At 47.0% G+C, this 14576-nt stretch overlaps 1 protein-coding gene across 1 annotated transcript; it reads left to right on the forward strand.

Annotated features, from left to right (window-relative positions):
• Window positions 1–468: 468 nt before the first annotated feature.
• On the forward strand, window positions 469–6388 carry LOC129842304 (60S ribosomal protein L37a-like). Its single transcript, XM_055910805.1, has 4 exons — window positions 469–575; window positions 1657–1785; window positions 2017–2099; window positions 5810–6388. The coding sequence occupies exons 1-4, from the start codon at window positions 573–575 to the stop codon at window positions 5871–5873; spliced, it is 279 nt and encodes a 92-aa protein (XP_055766780.1). The 5' UTR covers window positions 469–572; the 3' UTR covers window positions 5874–6388.
• Window positions 6389–14576: the final 8188 nt, after the last annotated feature.

Below are 14576 nucleotides of genomic sequence, written 5' to 3' on the forward strand. Positions count from 1 at the left end.
AAGATGAAAATAGTAAATCGAGTACAGTTTTATTGACAACGATGAGTGGACAACAGTGAAGTCCAAGAATAGAAACAAAAAAGGCTAAAATTGTTGTGGCAAATCAAATGTTATTGGTCACATGCGCCGAATACAACAGGGCATAAATGGCTTTAAGGTTTAGGCTTAAATGTGGGGAAAAAAGTATTGCCTATTTAATGTAAAAGTATTGCCTATTTAGCTTATTTAATGAAACCCAACATCCCAAAACCCTGGCCGGCTGATGATGTCCTAGGTCAGGGCTCTCCAACCCTGTTCCTGGACAGCTACCAACCTTCCTGTAGGTTTCTGCACCAACCCCAGTTGTAACTAACCTGATTCAGTTTATCAACCAGCTAATTATTAATCAGATGCGCTAGAACAGGGTTGGAGTTAAAACCTACAGGAGGGTATCTCTCCAGGAACAGGGTTGGAGTGAAAACCTACCTAACCTAAAACAGCGCCAACATCCCACAATGCAATACATTCCACAGGGGTAAATTGCGCCTGCGTCCTGTGCGCTTCCTTTTTGGACCTACGTCTCCAGAACTACAATGGTGAGACGAAAATGTCCCCTGCCTAATCCACACCCATCTAACTAATCCAAAGCGAATGATAGAATAACAGTTTATCTGATGGGCCGTTTATATAATTCGCCATTAGCTCCAAAAGTTATTGCAGATATTTTTGAGAGGGAATGGCCAAAATACATGTTTTTACTGTTCGCGTACCTGGTAGTCATAGAAATGGCCGCCCAGTATGTGTATGTCACTCGGTTTTGCGTCAAGGCCTCTGGCCGGCACCGAGTGCTTAAAATCGGGTCCCGTTAGCAACCTAGTTACAGATATGTGTTTGTGGTTTTTGTAACGTTATCTGCAGCAACCATAAACCATGCTTGGTTATGTCAATAGCTACGGTAGTTGCTTTAACCCTCTGTAAAGGCTAGTTACTAGTTATCTGTGCCAGCTAGGCTAATGCTAACTTATTAACGTTCCCTAATGATTCACAAATGTAACTAACAGTTTTCTCGAGTGTGATTGTAGACGTTAGTTATATCCAACATGTTATCTATAGGGCAAGAAATCAAAGGCGTAGTAAGCTAACTAGTGAATGTTTAGCTAGATTTGGGTAGTTTGTTTGCCAAATTTGACCGTGTAATGTTTTGAGAATGCCGTTTGAGGTCATTCCCTTGCTAGTTGTTGAGGGGATTTTATTAACTTGGCCTGGGTAAAAGGCTGTCTCTCGGGCATGCCCCTTTCAGACAGAAGTCTGCTCAAAACAAGTGGTGTAATGAGTAGAATTCAGTATTTTCAAATGCAAAATTGATTTGCTTTTGATTTAAAACGCTTTATTTGGCTTTCCAGTTTGAATGATGGATCCTGTTGCCTTGGTGACAACCACCGAGCAGTGCAGATTGGTGTCAGATTTGAGTGGTGTGTTTCGGCTTGGCCCAGTCACAGGTCATAGGCTGGTTCAACCCGGCCATATATAACACTGCCAATGTTAGCTAAATGTTTGTTGAGGTTTTTGTCTATGTAATGGGACGAGTGGTATTTCCTACCATAAAGGCTAACAGTAATATGGGGGTTGTTAGTTTGACTAGGTTGTGTGTTAATTTGGTGTCTCCCTCTTCCTCAGGCCAAGCGCACCAAGAAGGTGGGGATTGTGGGTAAATACGGCACGCGTTACGGCGCGTCGCTCAGGAAGATGGTGAAGAAGATTGAGATCAGCCAGCACGCCAAGTACACCTGCTCCTTCTGTGGCAAGGTACGGTCCACACCTCTAACATATGCCACCACGGGGGGAAGACGTGTCTGAATACAGCTGTCGACCCTCTGGGGAGAATTAAACTTGGTTAAGCTTCACTAGTGTTCATAACACCATCTTAAAACAATTCCAAATGTTAGCTTAGTAGAACCACCCCCCCACCCCCAACGGCTTAGACGGTTAGAGGTTAATACTAGTATTGAACTAACGTTACTTGTGTTTAATCTTCAGACTAAGATGAAGAGGAGGGCTGTTGGTATCTGGCACTGTGGGTCCTGTATGAAGACTGTCGCTGGAGGCGCATGGACATACAAGTAAGTAGAACTGTGAGCATGTGAACGTAGAACTGTGAGCATGTGGACATAGAACTGTGTTTCTAGACTGGGTGGGTGCCTTCTCCATCTATGTGGACATAGAACTGTGAGCATGTGGACGTAGAACTGTGAGCATGTGGACGTAGAACTGTGAGCATGTTGAACGTAGAACTGTGAGCATGTTGACATAGAACTGTGAGCATGTTGACATAGAACTGTGAGCATGTTGAACGTAGAACTGTGAGCATGTGGACGTAGAACTGTGATCATGTTGAACGTAGAACTGTGATCATGTGGACATAGAACTGTGAGCATGTTGAACGTAGAACTGTGAGCATGTTGAACGTAGAACTGTGAGCATGTTGAACGTAGAACTGTGAGCATGTTGAACGTAGAACTGTGAGCATGTTGAACGTAGAACTGTGAGCATGTTGAACGTAGAACTGTGAGCATGTTGAACGTAGAACTGTGAGCATGTTGACGTAGAACTGTGAGCATGTTGAACGTAGAACTGTGAGCATGTTGAACGTAGAACTGTGAGCGCGTTGAACGTAGAACTGTGAGCGCGTTGAACGTAGAACTGTGAGCGCGTTGAACGTAGAACTGTGAGCGCGTTGAACGTAGAACTGTGAGCGCGTTGAACGTAGAACTGTGAGCGCGTTGAACGTAGAACTGTGAGCGCGTTGAACGTAGAACTGTGAGCGCGTTGAACGTAGAACTGTGAGCGCGTTGAACGTAGAACTGTGAGCGCGTTGAACGTAGAACTGTGAGCGCGTTGAACGTAGAACTGTGAGCGCGTTGAACGTAGAACTGTGAGCGCGTTGAACGTAGAACTGTGAGCGCGTTGAACGTAGAACTGTGAGCGCGTTGAACGTAGAACTGTGAGCGCGTTGAACGTAGAACTGTGAGCGCGTTGAACGTAGAACTGTGAGCGCGTTGAACGTAGAACTGTGAGCGCGTTGAACGTAGAACTGTGAGCGCGTTGAACGTAGAACTGTGTGGACGTAGAACTGTGTGGACGTAGAACTGTGTGGACGTAGAACTGTGTGGACGTAGAACTGTGTGGACGTAGAACTGTGTGGACGTAGAACTGTGTGGACGTAGAACTGTGTGGACGTAGAACTGTGTGGACGTAGAACTGTGTGGACGTAGAACTGTGTGGACGTAGAACTGTGTGGACGTAGAACTGTGTGGACGTAGAACTGTGTGGACGTAGAACTGTGTGGACGTAGAACTGTGTGGACGTAGAACTGTGTGGACGTAGAACTGTGTGGACGTAGAACTGTGTGGACGTAGAACTGTGTGGACGTAGAACTGTGTGGACGTAGAACTGTGTGGACGTAGAACTGTGTGGACGTAGAACTGTGTGGACGTAGAACTGTGTGGACGTAGAACTGTGTGGACGTAGAACTGTGTGGACGTAGAACTGTGTGGACGTAGAACTGTGTGGACGTAGAACTGTGTGGACGTAGAACTGTGTGGACGTAGAACTGTGTGGACGTAGAACTGTGTGGACGTAGAACTGTGTGGACGTAGAACTGTGTGGACGTAGAACTGTGTGGACGTAGAACTGTGTGGACGTAGAACTGTGGACGTAGAACTGTGTGGACGTAGAACTGTGTGGACGTAGAACTGTGTGGACGTAGAACTGTGTGGACGTAGAACTGTGTGGACGTAGAACTGTGTGGACGTAGAACTGTGAGCGCGTGGACGTAGAACTGTGTTTCTAGACTGGGTGTGGGTGCCTTCTCCATCTATCCCCTGCTTGAATCTCCCCCTCAGATTAGACGAGGGGTCTGTAACCACGTTTCAATCCAGTTTCTATGTGAGTAAAATAAAGAAGAATAATCTCCACAGCTGTGATGGAAAAAGGAAGTTTTAGTACAATTTTATAAATGCGACACTTTGTTCGTTTTGACATGGTATCTTTTTCTGTCGGTAAAATTAATTATGCGAGGAAAGGGCAGTTTGCCAAATATTGATATGATACCCATCATATGGAAGTAAACTTGGAGTCACGTGATGATATGGTGTGTGGTCCTACTACTACGACACGGGAACGCATGCCGTTTATTAGGCTACAGATTATTAAGTTATGAACTTCACAGGGGGGTGAAAGGTCATCAACTTAATGCTCCTTTTCCTTATTCTGGTGAAATGATGATCTATGCTTGACTGCCATTTGACAAATACAAATATTCTGTCTATCTATAATGATCTCATGTAGACTAGCCTACCTGCACTGTATCTGCCTGCTGTTGGCTGGAATAGACTATTTTAACACGTTTTTGCTTAAAAAAATAAGCGGTGAAACACTTAAGTTTCGATATTTATTCGGTACGTCAAAATGAAACAGTAAATGTTGTGCACTATGTCATCACATGCTGATTTTGCTCCACAACAAGTCTGATTGGTTCTTTATGTGGATTCTAGAATATGTGAGGTGATTTCCCCCTCCAGACTGGAATTAGCCGGTAGCATCTCTGGTATGATGGTGATTTCCCCTCCAGACTGGAATTAGCTGGTAGCATCTCTGGTATGATGGTGATTACCCCTCCAGACTGGAATTAGCCGGTATCATCTCTGGTATGATGGTGATTTCCCCTCCAGACTGGAATTAGCCGGTATCATCTCTGGTATGATGGTGATTTCCCCTCCAGACTGGAATTAGCCGGTAGCATCTCTGGTATGATGGTGATTTCCCCTCCAGACTGGAATTAGCCGGTAGCATCTCTGGTATGATGGTGATCTCTGGTATCTCTGGTATGATGGTGATTACCCCTCCCGACTGGAATTAGCCGGTAGCATCTCTGGTATGATGGTGATTTCCCCTCCAGACTGGAATTAGCCGTTAGCATCTCTGGTATGATGGTGATTTCCCCTCCAGGCTGGAATTAGCCGGTAGCATCTCTGGTATGATGGTGATTTCCCCTCCAGGCTGGAATTAGCCGGTAGCATCTCTGGTATGATGGTGATTTCCCCTCCAGGCTGGAATTAGCCGGTAGCATCTCTGGTATGATCTGTCCTGTGTGGAAATGAGCAAAGGGCTACACGTCAATAGTTTAGTGGCTTCCTCTCCATCAGCATCCGGAAACACTGGTGTTACTGGCTGGAACTAAAGTCTGCACCATCAGTATTCCGTCCACGGAGTAACGCAACTTTCATTCACTCTTGGAGATGCCCATGTCTGAAAACATATTGACAGCGTCATGTACCTTGACTTTTTTCGTAGGGTTGAAACATTCGTCCTGTTTGCAGTAAGGCAATAAAGTAACACTGCAAAGAATTCCAAGTTTTTTACCCAGAATACAAAGTGCTCCGTTTGGGGCACTGAGTACCACTCTCCATATTTACAAGCATAGTAGTGGCTGCATCATGTTATGAGTATCCTTGTAATTTAGTTTCAGGTTACAAACTAAGCACAGGCAAAATCCTAGAGGAAGAAGTCACCTTTCAGCAGGACAATGACCTAAAACACCAGGTCAAATCGACACCAGTTGCTATTGGCAACTGGTTTACCAGACCCAGATTTAAGCCTAGTCCTGGACTAAAGCACTTTAATGGAGATTCTTCATGGAAATGGGCTTCTTAGTTCAGGACTAGAATTAACATGTCTGGGGAAACTGCCTGGTCCTTGGTGTGAGTTTAGTATGTGTCCACTGTATGTGCTAAACCGGTCTCTGTAAGAAATCATTGTTCCTGTGTTTCAGCACGACGTCTGCAGTCACAGTGAAGTCGGCCATCAGGAGACTGAAGGAGCTGAAGGAGCAGTAGACTGTCACTGTTGTGTAACCGTTTGACCTGGACGCCGTGGCGGAACATCTACCACAATAAAAATCATTCTGGAGCGGAAACAGCGGAGTCTATTTGTACTGCTTGTGCCACCTTAGCCGTCTGAATGTTACCTCCTACAGAAATATCGTCTGAGCTCCAGACTTCTGGGTTGTTCCATTTGGTTTTCTGTATGATTTAACAAGCTCTTAAAAGCAATGAAAAGCTGTTCCAAACCGTGGAAGCGTTACAGAAAAGGACATGGTAAAACACTTAATTGTGAAGCTAAATATGAGGATTGGACGTGCAGATAAAAGATACATTGATGGGGTCTGATGGGTTACATTGGAAAGTATTCAGACTTCTTTCAAACATTTTGTTACGTTAAAGTCTTATTTTAAAATGGATACGATTGGTTTTTCCCCCTCAAATCGACACACTACCCCATAATGACGAAGCAAAGAAAGGCTTTTAGAAATGTTTTAAATAAATAAATAAAAAATATCACATTTCCATAAGTATTCAGACCCTTTACTCAGTACTTTGTTGAAGCACCTTTGGCAGCGATTACAGTCTCGAGTCTTCTTGGGTTTGACGCTACAAGCTTGGCACACCTGTATTTGGGGAATTCAACATAAAATGTTATTGGTTACATGTTTAGCAGATGTTCCAACCCTGCAGTAATATCTAACAATTTCACAGCAATGGAATTAAGAATATTGAATATTATATCCCAGAGCCCTCACCTCCCTGTAGGCTGTCTCATCATTGTTGACATCCCTAGCCGCGTCCTCAGAGCATGCGCAGACCAGCTGACTGGTGTGTTTACAGACGTCTGTAATCTCTCTATCCCAGTCTGCTGTTCCCACATGCTTCAAGATGTCCACCATTGTTCCTGTATCAAATAAGGCAAAGGCAACTGAACTAAATGACTATCGCCCCGTAGCACTCACTTCTGTCATCATGAAGTGCTTTGAGAGACTAGTCAAGGATCATATCACCTCTACCCTACCTGACACCCTAGACCCACTCCAATTTGCTTACCGACCCAATAGGTCCACAGACGACGCAATCACCTGCACACTGCCCCATCCCATCTGGACAAGAGGAATACCTATGTAAGAATGCTGTTCATTGACTACAGCTCAGCATTTAACACCATAGTACCCTCTAAACTCGTCATTAAGCTTGAGACCCTGGGTCTCGACCCCGCCCTGTGCAACTGGGTCCTGGACTTTGACGGGCCGCCCCCAGGTGGTGAGGGTAGGTAACATCTCCACCCCGCTGATCCTCAACCCACAGGGGTGCGTGCTGAGCACCCTCCTGTACTCCCTGTTCACCCACGATTGCGTGGCCATGCACGTCTCCAACTCAATCATCAAGAGTGCAGACGACACTACAGTGGTAGGCTTGATTACCACGAACAACGAGACGGCCTACAGGGAGGAGGTGAGGGCCCTCGGAGTGTGGTGTCAGGAAAATAACCTCACTCAACAAAACAAAGGAGATGATCGTGGACTTCAGGAAACAGCAGAGGGAGCACCCCCCTATCCACATCGACGGGACAGTAGTGGAGAGGGTAGTAAGTTTTAAGTTCCTCGGCGTACCCATCACGGACAAACTGAAATGGTCCACCCACACAGACAGCGTTGTGAAGAAGACGCGGCAGCGCCTCTTCAACCTCAGGAGGCTGAAGAAATTCGGCTTGTCACCAAAAGCACTCACAAACTTCTACAGATGCACAATCGAGAGCATCCTGTCGGGCTGTATCACCGCCTGGTACGGCAACTGCTCCGCCCACAACCGTAAGGCTCTCCAGAGGGTAGTGAGGTCTGCACAACGCATCACCGGGGGCAAACTACCTGCCCTCCAGGACACCTACACCACCCGATGTCACAGGAAGGCCATAAAGATCATCAAGGACAACAACCACCCGAGCCACTGCCTGTTCACCCCGCTATCATCCAGAAGTACAACCATCTCTGCAGCTCTCCACCAATCAGGCCTTTATGGTAGAGCGGCCAGACGGAAGCCACTCCTCAGTAAAAGGCACGACAGTTTGCCAAAAGGCACCTAAAAGACTCTGACCATGAGAAACAAGATTCTCTGGTCTGATGAAACTAAGATTGAACTCTTTGGTCTGAATGCCAAGCGTCACGTCTGGAGGAAACCTGGCACTATCCCTACCGTGAAGCATGGTGGTGGTGGCAGCATCATGCTGTGGGGATGTTTTGTCAGTGGCAGGGACTGGGAGACTAGTCAGGATCGAGGGAAAGATGAACGGAGCAAAGTACAGAGAGATCCTTGATTAAAACCTGCTCAGGACCTCAGACCGGGGCGAAGGTTCACCTTCCAACAGGACACAGACCCTAAGCACACAGCCAAGACAACGCAGGAGTGGCTTTGGGACAGAGCCTGGACTTGAACCCGATCGAACATCTATGGAGACCTGAAAATAGATGTGCAGCGACACTCCCCATCCAACCTGACAGAAATGGAGAGGATCTGCAGAGAAGAATGGGAGACACGGCGCCAGTAGAGGGCCCAAATCCAATCAAATTTTATTGGTCACATGGTTAGCAGATGTTATTGGTCACATACACATGGTTAGCAGATGTTAATGTGAGTGTAGCGAAATGCTTGTGCTTCTAGTTCCATCTATGCAGTAATAACCAACGAGTAATCTAACCTAACAATTTCACAACTACCTTATACACACAAGTGTAAAGGAATGAATTAGAATATGTACATAAAAAAATATGGATGAGCGATGGCCGAACGGCATAGGCAAGAGGCAGTAGATGGTATAGAGTACAGTATATACATATGAGATGAGTAATGTAGGTCATGTAAACATTATATAAAGTGCCATTGTTTAAAGTGACTAGTGATACATTTATTACATCCAATTTATAATTATTAAAGTGGCTAGAGATTTGAGTCAGTATTTTGGCAGCAGCCTTTGTGCTAGTGATGGCTGTTTAACAGTCTGATGGCCTTGAGATAGAAGCTGTTTTTCAGTCTCTCGGTCCCTGCTTTGATGCACTTGTACTGACCTCGCCTTCTGGAAGGTTCTCCCATCTCCACAGAGGTACTCTGGAGCTCTGTCCGAGTCCCCATCGGGTTCTTGGTCGCCTCCCAGGCCAAGGCCCTTCTCCCCCGATTGCTCAGTTTGGCCGGGCGGCCAGCTCTAGGAAGAGTCTTGGTGGTCCCAAACTTCCTTTTAAGAATGATGGAGGCCACTGTATTTTGGGGGACCTTCAATGTTGCATACATTTTTATGGTACCCTTCCCCAGATCTGTGCCTCGACACCGTTCTGTCTCGGAGCTCTACGGACAATTCCTTTGATCTCACAGCTTGGTGTTTTCTCTGACATGCACTGTCAACAGTGGGACCTTATATAGACAGGTGTGTGCCTTTCCAAATCATGTCCAATCAATTGAATTTACCACAGGTGGACTCCAATCAAGTTGTAGAAACATCTCAAGGACGATCAATGGAAACAGGATGCACCTGAGCTCAATTTCTAGTCTAATAGTAAAGGGTCTGAATACTTATGTAAATAAGCTAATTCTGTTTTGAGTACAAAACAGAAACTGTTTTTGCTTTGTCATTATGGGGTATTGTGTGTGTGTATTGAAACTGGAGCAGCAGCACGACCAGGTGGACTGGAGACAGCAAGGAGTCATCAGGCCAGGTAGTCCTAAGGCATGGTCCTACGGCTCAGGTCCTCAGAAAGAGAGAATTCGAGAGAGCATACTTAAATTCACACAGGACACTGGATAAGACAGGAGAAATACTCCAGATCTAACAGACTGACCCTAGCCCCCTGACACACAAACTTTTACAGCATAAATACTGGAGGCTGAGACAGGAGGGGTCGGGAGACACTGTGGCCCCGTCCGATGATACCCCCGGACAGGGCCAACCAGGCAGGATATAACCCCACTCACTTTCCCAAAGCACAGCACCCACACCACTAGAGGGATATCTTCAACCACCAACTTACCATCCTGAGACATTAAATCCATTACAGAATAAGGCTGTAACGTAACAAAGTGGAAAAGTCAAGCGGTCTGAATACTTTCCTTATGCCCTGTAATAACGCTAAATTAGAACGCTAAATTTGTTGTGCAAAGAGGGAGTATATGTTCACTCACTGTGAACTGACTGACTGGTTCTCAGGGGTCTGATGTTACTGGCTGGTTCTCAGGGGTCTGATGTTACTGACTGACTGGTTCTCAGGGGTCTGATGTGACTGACTGGTTCTCTGGGGTCTGATGTTACTGGCTGGTTCTCAGGGGTCTGATGTTACTGGCTGGTTCTCTGGGGTCTGATGTTACTGGCTGGTTCTCAGGGGTCTGATGTTACTGGCTGGTTCTCTGGGGTCTGATGTTACTGGCTGGTTCTCAGGGGTCTGGTGTTACTGGCTGGTTCTCAGGGGTCTGGTGTTACTGGCTGGTTCTCTGGGGTCTGATGTTACTGGCTGGTTCTCTGGGGTCTGGTGTTACTGGCTGGTTCTCTGGGGTCTGATGTTACTGGCTGGTTCTCTGGGGTCTGATGTTACTGGCTGGTTCTCAGGGGTCTGATGTTACTGGCTGGTTCTCAGGGGTCTGATGTTACTGGCTGGTTCTCTGGGGTCTGATGTTACTGGCTGGTTCTCTGGGGTCTGATGTTACTGGTTGGTTCTCTGGGGTCTGATGTTACTGGCTGGTTCTCTGGGGTCTGATGTTACTGGCTGGTTCTCAGGGGTCTGATGTTACTGGCTGGTTCTCTGGGGTCTGATGTTACTGGCTGGTTCTCTGGGGTCTGATGTTACTGGCTGGTTCTCAGGGGTCTGATGTTACTGGCTGGTTCTCTGGGGTCTGATGTTACTGGCTGGTTCTCAGGGGTCTGATGTTACTGGCTAGTTCTCAGGGGTCTGATGTTACTGGATGGTTCTCTGGGGTCTGATGTTACTGGCTGGTTCTCTGGGGTCTGATGTTACTGGCTGGTTCTCAGGGGTCTGATGTTACTGGCTGGTTCTCTGGGGTCTGGTGTTACTGGCTGGTTCTCAGGGGTCTGATGTTACTGGCTGGTTCTCAGGGGTCTGATGTTACTGGCTGGTTCTCTGGGGTCTGATGTTACTGGCTGGTTCTCTGGGGTCTGATGTTACTGGCTGGTTCTCTGGGGTCTGGTGTTACTGGCTGGTTCTCAGGGGTCTGGTGTTACTGGCTGGTTCTCAGGGGTCTGATGTTACTGGCTGGTTCTCAGGGGTCTGATGTTACTGGCTGGTTCTTAGGGGTCTGATGTTACTGGCTGGTTCTCTGGGGTCTGATGTTACTGGCTGGTTCTCAGGGGTCTGATGTTACTGGCTGGTTCTCAGGGGTCTGATGTTACTGGCTGGTTCTCTGGGGTCTGGTGTTACTGGCTGGTTCTCTGGGGTCTGATGTTACTGGCTGGTTCTCAGGGGTCTGGTGTTACTGGCTGGTTCTCTGGGGTCTGATGTTACTGGCTGGTTCTCAGGGGTCTGGTGTTACTGGCTGGTTCTCTGGGGTCTGATGTTACTGGCTGGTTCTCAGGGGTCTGGTGTTACTGGCTGGTTCTCTGGGGTCTGATGTTACTGGCTGGTTCTCTGGGGTCTGATGTTACTGGCTGGTTCTCAGGGGTCTGGTGTTACTGGCTGGTTCTCTGGGGTCTGATGTTACTGGCTGGTTCTCTGGGGTCTGATGTTACTGGCTGGTTCTCAGGGGTCTGATGTTACTGGCTGGTTCTCTGGGGTCTGATGTTACTGGCTGGTACTCTGGTGTCTGATGTTACTGGCTGGTTCTCAGGGGTCTGATGTTACTGGCTGGTTCTCTGGGGTCTGGTGTTACTGGCTGGTTCTCAGGGGTTTGATGTTACTGGCTGGTTCTCAGGGGTCTGATGTTACTGGCTGGTTCTCTGGGGTCCGATGTTACTGGCTGGTTCTCAGGGGTCTGATGTTACTGGCTGGTTCTCTGGGGTCTGATGTTACTGGCTGGTTCTCTGGGGTCTGGTGTTACTGGCTGGTTCTCTGGGGTCTGATGTTACTGGCTGGTTCTCTGGGGTCTGATGTTACTGGCTGGTTCTCTGGGGTCTGATGTTACTGGCTGGTTCTCTGGGGTCTGATGTTACTGGCTGGTTCTCAGGGGTCTGATGTTACTGGCTGGTTCTCAGGGGTCTGATGTTACTGGCTGGTTCTCTGGGGTCTGATGTTACTGGATGGTTCTCTGGGGTCTGATGTTACTGGCTGGTTCTCTGGGGTCTGATGTTACTGGCTGGTTCTCAGGGGTCTGATGTTACTGGCTGGTTCTCAGGGGTCTGATGTTACTGGCTGGTTCTCTGGGGTCTGATGTTACTGGCTGGTTCTCTGGGGTCTGATGTTACTGGCTGGTTCTCTGGGGTCTGATGTTACTGGATGGTTCTCTGGGGTCTGATGTTACTGGCTGGTTCTCTGGGGTCTGATGTTACTGGCTGGTTCTCAGGGGTTTGATGTTACTGGCTGGTTCTCAGGGGTCTGATGTGCATAGAGGGTTGGATTGCTCAGATATTTCTAGATTAATGTGCAACAAATGCTGCTCTCAACCATAGTTCAATGTGCATAGTTCAATGTGCTGCTTGGCTTGCATAATCATCTCAGTAGAGGCACAAGGAAAGCCTAGAGGCTGTATTGTAGATAGTTCACAAATGTAGGAAAGTATACTGATCACAAGACGTGGGGGACCATTTTGTAGGATCGAGCTAGTTTATGGGGTGTGTTGTAACTGAAGTAGTGAAGGGTCGTTCTCTTGTAGGTGAACGTTAAAAGCCGGCTCGCATATCAGAAGAGCCGAATCTATTTATAAAATACATTTGAAAAATTAAGATATGAATAATCAAAATATTTAATTTAATAGAATTAACTCAAAGAATGAAAAAACACACTGCTCAGACGAACAGCCTCACCTGTTGTTCCTGTCAATCAGACACGCAGTGCCAACCAATGAACCAATGATGGGTGAGGGAGGGCGGAGCCAACTCAATCACAGTCACACACTTAGCAGCCGAGGAGAGAGGAAGGACAGCTGGGAAATGAGTCGGAGGGCCAGTAGAATTTGGATGCGTTTGAATAATGTGGACAATTTTAGAGCACAGTGTAGAATTTGCCAAAACAAAATCTTATATAAAGACGGTTCCACGCACAACCTACACCGGCATATGGGAACTGTGCACCCAACTGTGAAGCTAGCTGTAGCGGAGCTTCGAGAAACTAGCGAGCCTGCTAGTGATAGTGGTGGAGATGTATTCACTCAGTCAAGTAGGCCTGCTAGTGATAGTGGTGGAGATGTATCCACTCAGTCAAGTAGGCCTGCTAGTGATAGTGGTGGAGCCAGGACCTCCACTCAGTCAAGTAGGCCTGCTAGTGATAGTGGTGGAGATGTATCCACTCAGTCAAGTAGGCCTGCTAGTGGTAGTGGTGGAGCCAGGACCTCCACTCAGTCAAGTAGGCCTGCTAGTGATAGTGGTGGAGATGTATTCACTCAGTCAAGTAGGCCTGCTAGTGATAGTGGTGGAGCCAGGACCTCCACTCAGTCAAGTAGGCCTGCTAGTGATAGTGGTGGAGATGTATTCACTCAGTCAAGTAGGCCTGCTAGTGGTAGTGGTGGAGCCAGGACCTCCACTCAGTCAAGTAGGCCTGCTAGTGATAGTGGTGGAGATGTATTCACTCAGTCAAGTAGGCCTGCTAGTGATAGTGGTGGAGCCAGGACCTCCACTCAGTCAAGTAGGCCTGCAAGTGATAGTGGTGGAGCCAGGACATTTCTCCAAAAAGTTTTTGTCCCCATGTGCAGTTGCAAACCGTAGTCTGGCTTTTTTATGGCGGTTTTGGAGCATTGGCTTCTTCCTTGCTGAGTGGCCTTTCAGGTTATCAATCAATCAATCAATCAATTTTATTTTATATAGCCCTTCGTACATCAGATAATATCTCGAAGTGCTGTACAGAAACCCAGCCTAAAACCCCAAACAGCTAGAATGCAGGTGTAGAAGCACGGTGGCTAGGAAAAACTCCCTAGAAAGGCCAAAACCTAGGAAGAAACCTAGAGAGGAACCAGGCTATGAGGGGTGGCAAGTCCTCTTCTGGCTGTGCCGGGTAGAGATTATAACAGAACTATGCCAAGATGTTCAAAAATGTTCATAAGTGACAAGCATGGTCAAATAATAATCATGAATAATTTTCAGTTGGCTTTTCATAGCTGATCATTAAGAGTTGAAAAACAACAGGTCTGGGACAGGTGGCGGTTATGTTGATATAGGACTCGTTTCACTGTGGATATAGATACTTTGTACCTGTTTCCTCCAACATCTTCACAAGGTCCTTTGCTGTTGTTCTGGGATTGATTTGCACTTTTCGCACCAAAGTACGTTCATCTCTAGGAGACAGAACGCGTCACCTTCCTGAGCGGTATGACGGCTGCGTGGTCCCATGGTGTTTATACATTCATACTATTGTTTGTACAGATGAACCTGGTACCTTCAGGCATTAGGAAATTGCTCCCAAGGATGAACCAGACTTGTGGAGGTCTACATTTTTTTCTGAGGTCTTGACTGATTTCTTTTGATTTTCCCATGATGTCAAGCAAAGAGGCACTGAGTTTGAAGGTAGGCCTTCAAATGCATCCACAGGTACACCTCCAATTGACTCAAATGATGTCAATTAGCCTATCAGA

Source organism: Salvelinus fontinalis, unplaced genomic scaffold (assembly GCF_029448725.1).
Source record: "Salvelinus fontinalis isolate EN_2023a unplaced genomic scaffold, ASM2944872v1 scaffold_0031, whole genome shotgun sequence".
Classification (NCBI taxonomy): domain Eukaryota; kingdom Metazoa; phylum Chordata; class Actinopteri; order Salmoniformes; family Salmonidae; genus Salvelinus; species Salvelinus fontinalis.